Genomic DNA, 18230 nt, shown 5'->3' on the forward strand with positions numbered 1-18230 from the left:
AGAGGGAAGAAAGGGCGGGTATGATACTGTAATCTAATATAGGTTTTAAATACAAAAGTCCTTGCTTCTGGAAGTTAAAGTGGGTTCAACTTTTTTTCTCCTCTCTGCTGGGAAACGTCACTCTGAACAGTTTAAAATTCATCTCAAGCACTCAACCAGGACGGCGTTGGTCTTGCTTGTTACACCTGTTCTGAACGACGGTCCCGATAAAAAAGTGAAGTGACATTTCAAACATGTATTTATATTCCATGCATAAACCCACTCAGTTTCTCTCAGGTACATTTATTTTCTGATTTAAAGAAACAGCAGTCTCTGCACCGTGGAAAGATCTCAGCTTTAAAGTCATTGTTCAGATAGTTTGACATAACTGGATGTGGTTCTTTCTTTCTTTCTTTCTTTCTTGAAACCACTCTCTCTTTTCCACATTTACTAAATTCCTTTATTTATTTTTAACTTTTTCAGTGATAGAACAAACATTTTTTGGGCCTTACAACGGCCTTATATTCACTGTGAATCAGATGGTTTAAGGTTATTAATGTGTTTGAGGAAATGCAATGTTAAGTAAACTGGAATTTTAAGCAGATTCTGCACTTTTCTCGTCTTTTAAAGCTTCAAACTTTAACGTACATGGTGCAGATTCCTAACCCTAATCCCTGCATGTGCATTTCAGCTTGTGTGTGTATAAAATAAAAAAAGAAGCTTTTCTCCAATAAGGGATTAATAAAGTATATATATATCTCTTTATATCTGTAATCAATTTACCCCAAAGCAGGGGGTCAATAGGGTCCTACAGCACATTTTTGCCCCACAGCTCTCTAAAGGGTTAGTGAGTATGCTATTCTATATCTATTTAAGTATAATAAACAGCGACATACACACCAACAATTCCACTATTCTAGTGTGAAAAGTTCATTCTTGACTTCTGGTGTGAAGAAAAAAATCCATTTAATAGCTTCTTAGGAAGATTTAAATAAATACTTAACATGTGACGTGCCATATTACTCAATGACAACAGAGCAAACGCCGCCGGCTGACGAGGGCCATGGGGCGCCAGTGGCGTAGTGCAGAGTGTATGCAGGTATATTTCAGGCTGCGTATGTAACCCACTTTCATATCCCCTCTGATGTGCAGCATTAAGCAGCGTTCGGTGAGCTGAATTGTCTTTCCTGGGACGGCAAAGACATGACATTGTCCAGATTTAATGAGTGGATGGAGTAAGGGACAGAGATTATACAGAACTTCATGCAGCTGTCTCACCCGTCTTCTGTGGCTTATGTTAACTTCATACTGATTGTTGCTCCCTGAAGTCAAGGCAGCAGAACTTAAATGACAATGTGCATTTTTCCTACTGGCCAAGAGTAAGGCGTTTATCCTTTAGAGGAGTGTACCCATTCACTTCACGATGCACCACCACTGTGTCTGCTATGAAGGAAATCATCTGCAACACTCAGCAGTTTATTTTGAAAGATTTTCTCTTTTAATTTTTTTATTGTTTCTGCACAATCTGATGAGTCATCCGCTCTAATTAACTCACTTTACACACCGAGTAAAGTTTTGTCGCCCCCAAGCGGGGAAGAGACACCGGTGCACCGCTCGCCGCGACCTAAAAGCGAACCGGTAGACGCCCGTGCGTGAAAACCATCGCACCTTCAGCCATTGCTGCAACGTGATTGGCCCGCTCGAGAACTCCAGGTAGAGACACAAGCCCTTGCTGATTGGCCGTAATCTGGGGCCCCTCGCAGCCGCGCCCTGCGATTGGCGGATGAGTCACGGTGTTCGAATTCGATTGGCTCGACGACTCGTAAGGGGGCGGGATGTCAGGTTCGGTTGCGCAGCTGAAACCGGTAACCGAGCACTCCAGCACGTTGTGAAGCCGCCGAGGTGATTCCCAGAAATCACGGGTTTCTACAGCAACGCACTTTTTGTTTTTTGATAACTGACCCACTGGTAAGTCGTCCTCTCGGATAAACCGTCGTTAATTCCCGGTAAAACAGTCGTTATGTGTGTCCTGTGTCGTGTCCGGGGGGGACGGGGCTTCGTCTACATCCTGGTGAGGAGACGGTGGCCGTTGGTGGCCGTTAGCAACCGTTAGCAACCGTCGGGGGGGGCAGGTAGCACGGCGGTTACACCACCTGCAGTGACATCAGGACCGTGTTTCCCGGGGTTAGCGGAGCGGGAACCGGCAGCCGGTGATGGCGCAGATGTTGAACCGTTAAAATGTCGGGATGTAGCCACCGTTAGCTGGTTTACCCACCGCCCATGTGTAGCCCACTTCTAGCCCTCCATTCAGTCGTGACTCCCTCCTCTCCTTCCTCTCCTTCCTCTCCCTCCTCTTCCTCCCTCCTCTCCGCCTTTGCTCGCCGGTTCTCCTCCACTAACGCGTTTTCTCCTCGGTTTGAACTGTTAGCTCTCTATGCTAACTGTAGCTCGACGTGAATGGAGACCGGGGCCGGGACACGTGTTGGGGAAGGAGGGGGGGGACCGAGCTAATAGCAACCGTGTCTGCCCTAGTTTTTTTTTTGGGGGGGGAGCCGTGTGTGCCCCGTCCAGCTGTCGCGGTTTAGCTCTCCAGTGGGCCCGGCCACCGCGCCACTTGAACCCCAGGTTGAATCTGGAAACGTGCCGCAAAGTCCCGCCGACTTGCGGAGCCGCCATGACCGGAGCTGAGAGTGTGTGTGTGTGTGTGTGTGTGTGTGTGTGTGTGTGTGTGTAGGCCGGTCCGTCACTGCGGGCACGGCGTGGCCTTTGTCTGCAGGCCATGCTCTCACACTTTTACACTCGCTGGCTTTCTGCTGTGGCTGCTGCGGTGTAGCATGCCCTTATATGTACTTATTCTTCAAATAAACTTGGATCCATGCAACCCCCCCCCACGGTGTTCGCTGGTAACATTAGAGCCCGTTGGGTTTGCTCCACGCCACACTGTTTGGTTTAATCTGATGAATTGTGTGTGTGTGTGTGTGTCAGAGCAACAGATGGCTTTAGGTTGTGTGGACAGGTGTGGCAGACAGAAAGCAACTTGTTCCCCTGGTTGCTCGCAGCCCACAGTGGCGTACTTGCTTCCCTAGCACCAATCACATGTATTGAACACTGTTGGATTGTGCTGTAGTGTTTAGAGGTTAGTGATTGGTGATATTCTACATTTGAGCTTATTGTCAGCAAATCCTATGAAAACCAGTTAGAAACTGACTTTATTTTGTCGCCCCCTAAAAGCTTTTAAACCCATTGAGCTCGCACTTGAACTCCACTGTAGATCATTTTGTTTCATACGCCCGCCTTACAGCAGGAAATGGTGTGTGTGTGTGTGTGTGTGTGTGTGTCCCTGTCAAACCATTTATTCCTGTTTAAGTTGCGTTTGCTTGAACTACAATACCCAACTATTGCAAGAAGTTTCAGAACCTAAAAACTACATATGTGTCTCGCTTTTTTTTTTTTTTAAAGATCTGCATCCTCAGCTCGCCACAGACAGGCTGGGAAATCGACCACGGAGGATTGTTAACCTTAACACAAACCTACAATATCACCAGCCTTATGAATCTTTTATTGTGCCTAACTTCCCGGCGGGAGTCTGTTTCACTTCATGTCACTACAGTATGAAAATCAATTAGATGAGACTTGAAACTTGCTCTAAGTGAGCGATCCATCAAGCCCGACAGGCATGTAGGCACCATGTGCAAATATTCGTGTAGGTGACTGCTTGCGTTTAACGGCAAGATAAGCACCGAGCTGCGTTTACCATGTAAATATAAGGGCCGCGCAATCAATCAACATGTTATTGAGATCGCATTATGCAAAAAGCAGAAGCTGCCTTGTTTTTTTTAATATAAAGGTAAAATGGGACTGAACAAGCGTTATAATGAAGAACTGATGTCCTGGCGTTCAGATCTTGTTCTCCAGCTTTTTGTTTGTTGGGTACAGACTCCAAAAAGTTCCACATCATCATGATATCAGCTGTTTTTACAGTGACCATGAAATGACTGATACAAAAGCTATCATCCCCACACTAATGGAGAAGAGGGTGTGTCTGAAGCTTCAGCCTCTAAACAGATGTGTAAGTTTAACACATCCTGTACTTCTGCAACCTTAAACCTTAATAAAGATCCAGTAAGTGACTTTAGATCAGCTGCAGTTGATGGGTTAACCAGAGTATAATCGTGTCCTTAATATAATTTCAGGAGATGTTTGAAGGTCAAATGTTACCCAACCTCAGTGTGAAACAGTCTATTAACAGTAATCTAATATTCACAGCTGTTTTTATTAGTGTACAATCACCTGAATATAGGAATCCTGTTTTCGTTCATTTGGAATGAGCTCATTTGAATCTATCTCTCGGTGCTGTTGGAGTGGCGTTCTGTGTGCAGTGACTGTGCAATTTCACATTTTTATCCAAAAAGCAAACGGCTAATATTGTCTGGGTTTGTTTTCCATGCCTTTGGGCGGGCTGTTTTCACGTCGGTGCATCCAGATGGGGCAGCAAGTGCTCGTCAGAATCAGTTTTGCAGATCAAACGCGCTCGGCGCCGCTGGCATTTCAACACAGGCCAGAAAGACGAATTAAAAATGAGCCAGTAACGTGATGAGAGCTGGATATTGTACGCTGCTGGTTTGAAATCAGAGGTCATGTTTACCTAACCTGATTTACACTTCAAACCGTCGGTGGAATTGGATGTGACCGCGCCCCCAATCAGAACGGCTGGATGATTCATCATCACAGGAACGTTCACAGAAGCCGTAACACTTCTGAGAAGTGCAAACTGATCCACGTGTGATTATTAGGGGGGGGGGGGCACAGTTTCTTCAAAGTATTGTTCACAGCAACAAATGACTGACGAGCTCTCCGGCTCGCTGGTTACTACAACAGTTGTCATGGCAGTAGTAGTGTTGGAAGGGGTCCAAGGTAAATGTACCTGTTCTATAAGGTTCCATTATTTTCATTTTAAAGCTTTAATTATTGTGGGATGGAGCTGGGGATGCTCATATCAATTATCTCTTTTACGATTAACGTTTTAATCTTTCAAATGTGAAATTTACCGCACCCGAGTTTGTATTTTTGGTTTGACAGAAATATATAATTCATATGAGATAATGGAAGAATTGATTCAGTGTTGTATGATGGATTATTTTACAAACATATGCAGCAGTTTCAGTCCCTCTTTTTCCTCTGTAACGGGGGAAATATCATCTGGTCTCAACATTTTTAGGAAATCCTGAAGTGTATTAACAATACCCGACTTTATGAGCTGAAGATAAAATCACATCTCCAAAGTTCTCCCAGTTATTAACAGCCCCATGTCAACCAGGTCATCAGTATATCTAACCCCCCCCTCTCTCCCTCTCCTCCCCACAGAGATTTCCAGTTGACCAAAGAAATGGTGATGGAGAAGCCAAGTGCCCAGCTGGTCGGGCGAGAGTTTGTCCGACAGTATTACACACTGTTGAACCAGGCCCCCGACTACCTGCACAGGTACGACCGTCACCTCTTCTTCATGTCATGTGAAACCTCCCCTTGAACTTGTATTTCTGCAACAATGCAGCGTTTAGTTTTTTCATTTACTCCTGCAATTTTACATAATGTTAATATGCACATATCGGGAACCCCTCTATTTAAATGGCCCCCTATGGAACAAATGAACCTTTTTGTCTCTCTGCTCAGGTTCTACGGGAAGAACTCCTCCTACGTGCACGGTGGTCTGGACAACAACGGCAAACCAGTAGAGGCTGTTTATGGACAATCTGTAAGTGGGCTTCAAAAAGGCAGATAACAGCTCTTAAAAATGTTATTTCCATAGAGCGACAGTGCACTTAACTCCCACATACCAACACTGAGTCGGGGGGTGGGGGGTGTGTGCATATGCTATGCTTCTGCTAATCGTTGTTTGAAGCCATTTCCATAGTTAACTCCTTCTCATTCAGTCTATTATTCTGTTAAATATAAAAGTCTTGATCCTTATGGTGAGTAAGAATATGAACTAAAGCAGCTGCTCTAATGTGATAAGAACTGGTACTTTATATTACCTGAACATTAGAAATACTGCTGTTGGTGTTTTCATGTCACGACTCCTAACTGCAGCGGAGGGCTCCGGCAAAAGAACACGAGGTTGCCCGACAAGTTGAAACTGGCTCAACTTATCTACTGCACAGTGTAGTCAGCCTCCCAGCTGCCAGTGGCCAGTCAAATACACGCAAGCTCACATTCCTGGTAGATAATTTGAGCCCTTACCATGCGATTGTCGTGACGAAAGATACACATTTCAGTTTCCAGTGCAGGAAAACCAGACCAAATATCAGAGGAGCACGCAACCAAAGGAGGAGTGTGGAAGTGGTTTGATATTAAAGGAGCATTTCACCCGTGGAAACATTAATATTTATTGAAAGTGGGTTATATATATGTAGTCGAAATGTAACATGAATTTGGTGCCTATTTGCCCGAGAAAAGACAAAGTGACTTTAGGGCGCATTTGTATTAAAGACAACTCCCACAATGCACAGCTCCGCAAGCCGCTCCCACTAACACTATCAAGGACTACAACAACGTGAATGTAAACCATTTATTTACAGAAATATATCAACAACAACAAAAAGAAATATGTTAACAATGACAGTTATAGTTCCTCCTGAGCGTCCTCAACTCCTCGGTGCCGCAGTACTGGCCATCTGGAGCTGGATACTGTCGGAGAGCCGGTAAAACGACACGATGGCCTCGACCCAATCTCTCGCCTTGCAGGACCCATTCCAGAAAGGCTGTTAGGCGATATTGTCTACAAGACATTGAGCACACAGTTAGCGATGCATGGTCTTTGTGTTGAGCGTGCCACAAGCTGTTTGTGCAGTAAAGAAGTTAATGTTAGTTCAGTTGGCTGACGTTACGTATTAACCGGGAATAACTTTGTGATAATACTTGAACAAATTGTGTACATACGTGCCACGTTGTTATAAGACAGAAAAGCTCAAGCCAGTCCGGGCTCCTCGTCCGCGACAGGCAGGTCCTCTGCCTCGGCTGCAGAAGCCTCAGCTGCTTTTCGCTATATTGCGGCTCATAAAGGTAGCCACGAACATCTGATTCGACCATCATACTTTCAAAATTTCTTCCATATTACATTGATTACCGTAGTCGTAACGTCTGGCTCGACAGCGCCTCCGCTTAGCTTCCAAACAAGATGGCGGTTAAATTTTTTAGTTTCTGCAGGTGAAGTCCCACCCACTGATCTGTAATAGGTCTGTAGCGTGAGTGGGGAAAAAATGAAGTAGTGTTTGTAGTCTCACCCCCTCTACAGAGATATGAGACTTCCTGCTTCCAGTGACGCAAAATGATGATTTTTACATCATTGGAAGCAGGAAGTGCACCACTAACATCCTTATTTCTCCCCTCTCAGGGGAAGCGAGGGAATGATGCACGACCATTCAAAAATATGACTGGGGTTCTAATGATACAAAGCTTAATGCAAATGGGTGAAGTGTTCCTTAAACGTACAGAAAAGAGTAGAGGCACTGAATCACGCACAGCTCACATTCGGGCCTGATTCAGACGAGACAATGATTGATCTTATGTAACACATTTACCTGGCAGAAATGAATCTGAGCAGCAAAAACCCTCTAAAGGGAAGTGGTGTGAGGAAAACTCAATGCACAGACACTGATTACTGAACGGCAGACTCTGATCAGAGTTAAAGCACAGAGCCACTGAAAGGGGCTGGTTGAAATCTTATCACAGCAGCTGGAAAAAAGACTTTCTTTTATACTGCAAACAGCTGCAGTATCATTATTTTATTTCATCACCTACCTGCTCCGAGTGTGCAGGTTTGGAAAGCTGTGCAGAACAAAGAAGTCTGGACTGCTGCTCCAGCCTCTGTTTGTTTATAACGGGGATAAAAATGTGATTTCTAAAAGTCAAACATTTTTGTTTTCTAGTTAAAACAGAAAGCAAAAAAAGAGCAATAACATTTAAGAATTGTGAAAATATTCCTATTGATGGGTAATAATCTGTGAGCATGAAGGAATGAAAACTGCCACTCTTTTGCAGGAGATCCATAAGAGGGTGATGGCTCTGAGTTTCCGCGATTGTCACACCAAGATCAGGCACGTGGACGCCCACGCCACCCTGAACGAGGGCGTGGTGGTGCAGGTGATGGGCGAGCTGTCCAACAACATGCAGCCCATGAGAAAGTTCATGCAGACCTTTGTGCTGGCACCCGAGGTTTGTACTTCACTCCTGTCCTCCCTTTTTAGACTCAAATGTCTCATGCGCGGGTGAATGCTTGATCCCGTATCCTTTGTGTTTTGTGCAGCAACGGTTGCTGTAGTAAGTGTTTTGTTTTCTCCTCCAGGGTACCGTTGCAAACAAATTCTACGTCCACAACGACGTGTTCCGTTACCAAGACGAGGTGTTTGGCGACTCTGATTCTGAGCCCCCAGAAGGTGAGATCTTTATTAAAATGACTCCTGTCTACCTCGTCATATTCTCCATAGAGATGATCTTTCTGATCCTGGTGATATTTGGATAAAGATAAATCAGCTTACGGACTGTTTCTCATTCATTCTTTTGAAATCGCCTTCTTATCTCAGCACTGTAGCATCAGGATTCAGGTACTTTCTTTTATTTATGACCGTTGGAGCCACTGAACAAGTTAAAGAACCATAAAATGTTTGATGTCTGGCAATGGTAGATTGAAGGTGCACAAAGCAAGAAATTGAATTCCAAGATTAAACCACTAGCTTCCATCGTGACAAATATTCTGTTGTCTCCTACGGACAGAAGATTCAATCATACATTATCACTTCAATGAAACATTGTTTGGGATCTGTCTGTGTGATCAGGGTACACAAAAACATAAAGACAAATAAATATAACACAAATACACATCGCACTGATATATCAAGGTGTCACCAATACTTAAGGTCAATGAAACGAGTAAATAAAACCCAACCGTCAGGTGCATTAAGAGCCCGCTGTATGAACTTGAGTTCATAAAGTGAACTGATGATGAGGTGGTTCTGCTCTTAACACTGCTCAGCCCTTTACCTGAGGGAAGGGGGGGGGAGAAAGTGCCCTGGCCGTGTGAGAGGGGTCTCTGATTATTTTCAGACTCATCCCAAGCATGCGGGTGTTATAAATATCACTGATGCCTGGCAAATCAAGGCCAGTGGTTTTTGATGCCACTTTCACTATCTTATTAAGCTCCTTCCTCTCATCGGCTGAGCAGTTTCCATTCCACACTGACAGAATGTGAGAGCACTTTCTATCACAGCTCGGTACAAATCACAATCCCTGCCTTTGATACCTTAAACTTCCTGAGTTGTCGCAGAGAGAACAGTCGTTGAATAAAAAAGTGAAAGGATCTATTCGTTGTGCAGAATTGAGCGTTTGTTCCACTGAGAGCAGCAGGAGGTTGTTGTGATGTTTGTCCTGAACACGTTTTGTGTTTTTCAGAGTCTGAGGATGAGGTGGAGGAGATCGAGGAGAGGGTCCCCTCCCCTGACGTTGCTGCAGAGGAGTCTGCTCCCTTCTATGACCCGGTAGCCTGGTATGGATCATAATCATGGCTTATGTTCCCAAAACAAAGTCTGTTGTTCCACAGCACGAGCAGCAGTTCTGTGTGTAACCGTCTCGTTCTCGTCCCTTTCAGTTCGGAGCCGACGGTTCCTGGCGACGACGAGGAGGCGGCCGCAGCGAGTCCGGAGCCGGAGCCGGAGGTCGAGAAGGAGGCTGAGGCCGCAGTCGTGGAGCTGAAGCCGGACACGATGCTGGAGACACAAACAGACACACACACGGCCGACGACCAGACAGAGAAAAGCCCCGCCGCTGCCCCACCCACCGCAGAACCTTCCTCTGTGCCCGCCGAACCCACCCCTGCTGCTCCAGAAGGAATCAGGGTAGGTCTGAGCGTGTGAAAACCAGAATGATGACCTGTGTGAGAGTTGGCTCTTCTTGGCAAAGCTCATGAAATCAGAATGGAGAGCTACAGTATTACAATGAGAGATAGACAGGTACAAGTGGATGTGCAGGTCTCACCTTTTCAGTATCGGCAGTAATGGGAAACTAACAGTAATATACCTGTTGTTCACATCATGTTTTACACATGTGGGTAGAGGGTGTCTGGGTTTCTTCATCATTTTTGCTTATGCAGATCAATCTGCTTAAATGTGGCACAAATTGTGGAATTCTTTGGAGAAGATGGAGATGGGATCAGTCCTAAATGTCTGTGTTGTGTCTTCCCACAGCCGTTCTCCTGGGCGTCAGTCACCAGTAAGAACCTCCCTCCCAGCGGGGCTGTCCCAGTCTCAGGAATCTCCCCACACGTCGTCAAAGTCACTCCCACAGCACCGGTAGGTTAGCTAGCACCTGGTTGGTTTAAAAGGCCGGAAGTTGTTTTTTAAGGATTAATATGTAACATTTACTGCATTAGACTGTCTGTAAACACTAGACCTGTGTATACACTTTGAGTTGTGTACTTACATTATCTCAGATGTTTCCAACAATGTTTCAAACCCAGAGGAATCTGTTTTTATTCAGCTAATAGTTCTTTTTCCTCCTAAGAAGGGTGTCTGTAAATCCATCCAAAAAAATCCATTAATCAGAATTTTGGGTCTTTAAAAAGTCTTAAATATGGATTGGATTAATGAAGTTAATACAATTTCTATCAGATTGAATTTTTCAGTCTCTCAGAGAACATGTATTCATTCTGTAACTACAATATGAAACTGACATGGAGCCAGTACTGATCACATTGAAATGGGTCTTTGGTTGCATTCATAATGGTCTTCAACAGGTCTCATTTATAAGCTCAGGATATGTATTATTACCTCATCTGTGAACAATTTCTGCCTGAGGCACTTTTAATCAGCAGTAGTGTTAAATAGTGAAGACGAAAACTTCACGACTTCATCAAACTACGACTGTTATTGTGTTGATGGGAGAGACCCTCCGAGCAGCAGAAATGACGTACTGTACGTTTACAGTACTGAACCCAGCCTTATATTTCAGATAATATGTATACATATAGGGACTGTTCACTCAGTCAGCCCTGAGGTAGGGACAGGCAGATTGTTTCAGAAAATGAATACAACTATTCTGTTAAAAAAGAGAGGGTTTTTAATTCCAGTTTCACTTTAATGATACATTATACCATTTAATCAGGATGGAATTCGACTGAAAGCTTGATTTTATTCTCGCCTAGCTACATTATAAATATAAATCTAGTGTTTAAGTACAACCTCATTTCAAAGGTTTGACAATGTATAAAAAGTTTGGATTTATATTCTTGAGCACACATTTCAAAGCAACCATTTCTTTTAGCTGCGAACTGTTTTTTGGTAGCAATATGTGTCACTATTTTAAAAGCGGTAGAGATGACAGTTTGGAACACATTTCTCTCCTGTTACTCTGGAGTTGACTTTAGAAACTGGATTTGTCTCCCCGAGTACAGACGAAGGCAGCGGGACACAAACACCCCCTGCTGGCTGAACCTTCCTGATGATAATCCCAGTGGTTGTGTATTTGCCTGAAGTGAAGTCATAAATCCCAACAGCAGAAAAAGCTGCTCTCTTTCGTTCTCTTCTTACAAAAGTGTCTTGTTGACTCTTTCAGCCCCGAGTGGAGGTGAAGCCCGAGTCCCAAACAACAACACAGCGACCACAGAGAGACCAGAGGCCGAGGGAACAGAGGCCTGGGGGTCCTCCGCCAGTACACAGAGGACCCAGACCAGGTACACACACATACACATACAGTGTGTGCGGTGGTTGAATAGCTGCTAGTATAAACCAAACATAATCCTACCTGATGTGTGCGCTGAGAGCATTCTGACTGCAGGTGTGTTCAGAGACATTAAAACATGGATGTCATGGAGATGAAGTGAAAGTCTAGTATGTGTGTCAGTTGCTAGAATAAGTAACACGCACCAGCAAACCTGAAATCCACACGCAGACCGGAGACGGTGCTCAAACTGTAGTCGGAGACATCGTTAGGATTTTACTCATTTACTTTTTGAACATTTAGTTCTGTCAGCTGTCTGTCAGTACCGGTTGTCGATACCCATCACTATTACACTCTGACACACCGACTCAACCCCAGCACCTTCTGGCTCACACATCCATCATGGGATTTTAGTTACAAATGTCCTTAAAGGCGTCCTCGACACCGTTTTAGAATAAAAGAATGGCAAAAATGCAACATAGCATCGTTTGTAGTGTTTTTTATAAATGCCTATTGTAAAACTGAATGTACATTACTCATTATTTAATTGATAAACAGCCAGTTACTCTGTATATTCTAATGTCTCTGTGTTGACCTGTTGTTGATTTTGTTGTTTCAGTCCGGGAGGGGGAGCAGGGTGAGTCCGAGGGTCGCAGGGTGGTCAGGTACCCCGACGCCCAGCAACTCTTCGTGGGCAACGTCCCTCACGACGTGGACAAGACCGAACTGAAGGAGTTCTTTGAACGTAAGTGGGATTTGATGATGCTGGTGCAGCAGCTTATAACCACCTGATATAGAAAGACATGATTTCACATTACACGCATATTCTGTACGTTAGAAATATAAGAGCTTTTGAATAGTCACTGCTACTTTGTTGATGATTTTTACAGTCTGCTAACAAATCTTTGAGTTCTGAATATTCAAAGTAGCCCTTGGTGTATTACGCAGAGGCACACTTTGGTGGTAAAATGTTTTTTATATTGAATAAAATGTGCCCCCCCTCCTCCTCGTGCAGAGTATGGTACAGTCCTGGAGCTGAGGATCAACAGTGGAGGGAAGCTACCCAACTTTGGTTTTGTGGTGTTTGACGACTCTGAACCTGTGCAGAAGATCCTCAGCAACAAGGTAACACCAGCTTTCAGGCTGATTACGGCTTCTGTTGTGGGGACTTTGAGTTCTTTTCTTTGACGGTGCACCATTAATTTGTTATTAGTTTGCATATTTGAAATACCCTGAGGTACTTGCTGTGGGTAATTATTGTTCCCACTGTGCCCCTGTGTGGTATTTTATGGGATTTGCATATTGAGTAAAACTGATGGCGCCGAATAGAAAAAGTAAACTTTATGAAGTTGTGATGAGTTTTAATCTGTATTTCCCGTCTGCTCAGCCCATCAAATTCAGAGGCGACGTCCGTCTGAACGTGGAGGAGAAGAAGACCCGGTCGGCCAGGGAGGGTGACAGGCGGGACATGAGGCCCCGGGGTCCAGGAGGTCCCGGCGGCCCCAGAGAGCGAATAGGAGGCGGTGGAGGCCCCCGAGGCCCACCCACCCGCGGAGGAATGGCACAGAAACCCAGCTTCGGCTCCGGGCGAGGCGCCGGGCCCAGCGAGGGCCGCTACTCTGCCCAGCGCCAGTGAGAGGCAGCCGGCCTTCAAACCTCAGTTAGATTACTATTTGGATTAAACTTCAGAGTGATTGTTGATTTTACTGCAGCAGGAACCAATTGGACAAACCCAAAATGGAACAAAAAAACCCTTCTTTAATTGCACCTAGGAGCAGAAATCAGTAGGCATTATTAGTTTGAAGTCAGAATTTTGGTTGCTACACATACACGCCCCGATTTCTGACTCTTCCTCCTCATTCTTCCTCCTAACTGAGAGTATATAAAGTATCTGGAAGGGATTTCTGTTAGTAATTGATGCAGGTTTGGTTGAGAGATTTCACCGTCAAGTCACGCCAGCTCCTGCTGAATTCATCAGCCAGTCTCGACATCTGTCTCTCATGAAGATGGCTGCCTCCTCTTCCTCCCCAAGCGCCCTCCAACCCCCCCAACCTGATTCTTCTTCTTTCTCACCTGCTGCTTTTTGTTTCCCTCTGAGGAACCGAGAATGTCACTCCTCTCTTTTTTTCCCCCTCCATCTATTCCTCCTTTCCTCCTCGTTGTCACCTCCTCCACCAACACATGTATTATCCAGACTTTTTTTTTGTCAGTTATTTTTTTTCCGTTTAGTTTTTCATGCTGAACTTGAATTTATTAAGAAACAAGTCGAAACACGCAAACACATGAAAAAAGGGTAAAAACTACTTGAATTGGGGATTAAAAAACCCAGAGGTTAGGTTTTTTTTTTCGCGTTCTCTCTCCCTGTTTCTTAAAGGAACGTGTACTTTACTGCTTGGGCAATCCTGTGTATTGCTGCCACCGTTGTATCTAGCGATGGATCTGTCTTATCTTTTTATTCTATCAGGTCAAGAGCTGAACTGTAGTGGTTTTATTTGAGTAATAATGTTGGCTTGTAATATGTGGATTCACGGACGCGTCTGAATGGAGCATGTATCAAATCATGTGTCAAAATCTGTTAGGCTTCTTCTACCGATGCACTTCATTTGTCATCATGTTTAAAATGAACTCACCTGCCGATGAGAGAACTAAATTAAAAGTGATTTACTGTTTTAAACCTTTTGTCTGTTTCATCGATTTTATTTAATAGTTTAAGCAATTCTGACAAGGTACCAGAACTCAGGTGTCATGTGGACAGTTTAAGAGGTTCAGAGGTTACAAAGGGCGGGGTGGGAATAACGACCAGCTTGGACCGGCCCATCAAAACCCACCTAGAGTTTCACCAAAACCTGAACAGATCACATCACAATGGACCAGGAATAAGTGATTTGATTTCTTGTAGAAAATAAACCCACGTACGGTGTTCAGATTAGGCTCTACGGTGATTTTATGATGTGTGGAAACACTGAAAACATAATCATATAATGCAGTTAAAGGAAACATTACAGCAGAGTACCTGCTTAAAAATGACATGCACAGCTGAACTAGTTCAATCCAAAGTGTATCATTAAGGTAACTATTGCAGCTCCATTTGCACTGTAACACTGTGACCTTGTACAGGTATTAGTATTTTCCCATTGCCACTCTACTCCCCTTATTTCACTTTCCCCATTATTTTAATGCTGAACTAGGCAATTAGGGTTTTTCAAAGCTTTCTGACAGAACAGGAAAATGATATCTAACAGGCCTAATGCTTCCATTAAAGACCCTCTGCACCCAGACATACACCTGCAACCTGCAGTGCCCAGACACAGTGGTAATCAACTCTTTATTTAGATGTCTGCATCTGCACCAAACATCAGGTAGACCGGTGAATTCCACCGCTGGAAGTCAGACGCGTGTGTTTACTGCTTCATACGTTCTGCTTTATACCCGCTCATTCCCTCTTTACCTGCCCCCTCCAGGTGACCTTCATTATACACAACACTTCTCACGTGACTTTACACGCTCCGAGGCTGGGCTGAAAAGTAAAAGATGCCACCTGACAGGAGAGTTCTGACTTTAATGTGACGGAGTTACGTCACAATTAACACTGGAGACTGAACACACTGACCAGAACAGAGAATTCCAAATAAGGAAACAAAGAAAAGTAGTTTTCATTGTCTCATTTTCCTATAACCAATATTTCACATCAAAAAGCATTTGCCATAGTCACATAGGCGCCTTAAAGCTGCATTAATATGGCAAACACTTGTTGAGACGAACATGTTAACAAACCGTTCCATACACTCCATGGTTCTGGGTTCACAGGCAATAATAGCCCAAAACTAAATCTGAACACAAAAACTGTACTTACGTGTTAGCACTTTGATACAGCTACTGACTTGAGTGACAGAGGAACAAGCGAAGTCAACAATAGATAGCGCCCTCTGCTGTTTTAAAAACAGTACTACCTTCCATTTTTCACCCCACTGGTTTGAATTCTCACATATTTGTATTGCGATTTAGCCGTATCGTGATATGTATGTTTACAGTCCTACTGTACATAAGCAGCAGACAATTTGTTTGTGTCTCTTTATTCAATTCAAAATACTTTATTCGTCCCTCAAGGGGCAATTCAGGTTTAAGCGGGTGTGCAAACGGATACAAAGACATAATTTACACAAAAAAAATTATCTAAAAATACAAGATTAGAGATCAGAGAGGAAAATTTGCATATTCATAGATTCTGTTCAGCTATTTGTATATATCGAATACACGTCTGGAGGGGATCTTTAATGTTTGATTACTCGGGCTTTAAGTTACCTTCCCTTTTCATTTCTTCTTTACTCAACTCCAAGCTGCTCCATTTTAACTTTGTAGTTGTGGTTGAGGCAACGAGAGCTTTCACAAAGGTAGAGACCCAGGTGAATTCAGGTGTGTGTGTGTGTGAGAGAGCGAGAGAGAGAGAGCGGGACCGGGCTCAGCTCCTCACACACATTCTCTCAGGGGTTGTTTCCTCTACTCCGCTGCCTTCACTTGAACTCAGGCTGAACTGAACAGTGTGTGGAGGACAGAGCCCGGAGCTTGCTGAAGGTGTTGGTGTGTGTGTTAAGTGCAGTTCATGTAAGTATGTACATACAGACTGTGTATGATACCACAGAGCAGATTAACTGGCTGCACAATGAACCAGATTACAGCTCTTTTTTAATCCAATAATCCTCTAATAATAAGTAAAGGTTCATTTAAATCTTTAAATTGAATCAATATCAGCAGAATTTGGGTTTTTTAAATAATATTTGACATGAGCCTATTAGCAAACAGGTAGGTAGGATCTGTGTTGGCCCTTATGGAAATTAGTGTTTCAGTTACAGTACAGCCTGTGTGGACATATGGCTAGCTTGTACACATACTATACTGTTGTGTGTATCAGTATTCAGTGTGAGTGCAGCGCTCATGCTGTGAACAGACACATTATTAGTATTCGTGGACCGACATGGCTTCCAGCATGTCTTGATCCAGCTGGCAGCGAGACCCCAAGCACACAGACAGTGTACACACAAACACACACACACACACACACACACACACACACACACACACACACACACACACACGCACTTGTGAGGAGCCCAGTTGCTAACCTTATAACAACTACATGTCTAACCCAAACCCTGAAGTGAGGACTGGACAGAATGTCCTCAGAAAGACTGTCCTCACTTACACTACTACACTGAGTGAGACTGAGGAGACTGTTGCTACACCCCTCCCATCACCATCACAATGTGATTAAAAAACACACCCATTGTATAAAGTGTTATTTATTTCTGTCATAGTTACGTCATGTTGAATACTGTTGAATTTGGCACTTTGTTGTTAATCTTAAGCCTCTGTTGTATTAAGGTGCAAAATAAATTCTGTTCACTCTCTGACCTCTAACTCATCAAATCTCCTAAAACAGTGGTTCCCAACATTTTTCTATCATTTAGTAAACTGACCAAGTGACACATTTTATAGATATTTCATATTGTATTGAAAATTGTACAATGAACCCAAACAGTGAACTCAGTAACTACAGGAAGTTTGTGTAAAACGAGGGATTTGGATGAATTTTGAGCAGATTAATTTCCTGTTTAGGGATTTTTTTCCCCCAGTTCTCTGTCTGTATTATTATTATTATTTTTTTAACAATCACACATACTTAGGCTTCTTTTTTGACAAATCCAGTGTTTTCTTGTCCCTGACACTTGGCCATTGCTCTCTTAGACAATTTACTTGACATTTACTTTTGAACCGAATGCTGAGATATAGCCTTACTTTGTATTTTTAAAGTTTTCTTACACACTTTAAAATCAAGAAGGCTTTGCGACCCCCAGGTTGGGAATCACTGTAAGACATTTTTCTATTTTTGATATCTTATTTTCTAATTAAAAACTGAAAGAAACCAAATTAACCCCAATCCGTTAAACATGTATAAGAGCTGTCTCACTGTGCACTGCTGCATGACTCAGGATGGCCACTGTGTGTGTGTGTGTGTTTGCATTTATAATGAATGGCAAAAGAAGGGCCAAAGGTCAGTAGGAGCAGGTAAGAGATCTGTGCAGGAAGGAGTGTCTTAAGAACTTGCACTGAGGTGATTCCTATCAGACGATTATCTCCTGGAGGCTGAGCTGGTGGAACCGCAGCACATAGAATAAACACTGCATGTACAATGATTAAAACTGTCTCATACTTTTGTTTTGGCCCATTTTGTTTTATCTCTCAAACATTGTAGACTTTGATATGACTATAACTACAAGGTTGGGTTGTTAAAGCTAAAGTGAGTTTTATTATGGGGGAACTTAAGATTTACTGTAGCACTATATTTCAAATGTTTTTCTGGTGTCAGAATATCTGGAAAGTCAAGAATCAAGTAAGGATTCGTAACGCGAAAACGGCTGCACGAGTATCGAACCCACTCTAGAGCTCGCAACCTTAATTCCAGCAGCATGTTACAAGTAGCATATCTGATGGACACTGACTGTACAGTACTTGCTTGGCACCAAATGGCAGGACAACAAACTTAGCAA

At 43.6% G+C, this 18230-nt stretch overlaps 1 protein-coding gene across 1 annotated transcript; it reads left to right on the forward strand.

Annotated features, from left to right (window-relative positions):
- Positions 1–1797: 1797 nt before the first annotated feature.
- On the forward strand, positions 1798–14359 carry g3bp1 (GTPase activating protein (SH3 domain) binding protein 1). Its single transcript, XM_051420390.1, has 12 exons — positions 1798–1947; positions 5344–5460; positions 5650–5731; positions 8017–8190; positions 8321–8411; positions 9424–9517; positions 9620–9866; positions 10215–10319; positions 11581–11698; positions 12305–12430; positions 12701–12810; positions 13073–14359. The coding sequence occupies exons 2-12, from the start codon at positions 5366–5368 to the stop codon at positions 13319–13321; spliced, it is 1491 nt and encodes a 496-aa protein (XP_051276350.1). The 5' UTR covers positions 1798–1947; positions 5344–5365; the 3' UTR covers positions 13322–14359.
- Positions 14360–18230: the final 3871 nt, after the last annotated feature.

This window comes from Dicentrarchus labrax, unplaced genomic scaffold, assembly GCF_905237075.1.
Source record: "Dicentrarchus labrax unplaced genomic scaffold, dlabrax2021, whole genome shotgun sequence".
Classification (NCBI taxonomy): domain Eukaryota; kingdom Metazoa; phylum Chordata; class Actinopteri; family Moronidae; genus Dicentrarchus; species Dicentrarchus labrax.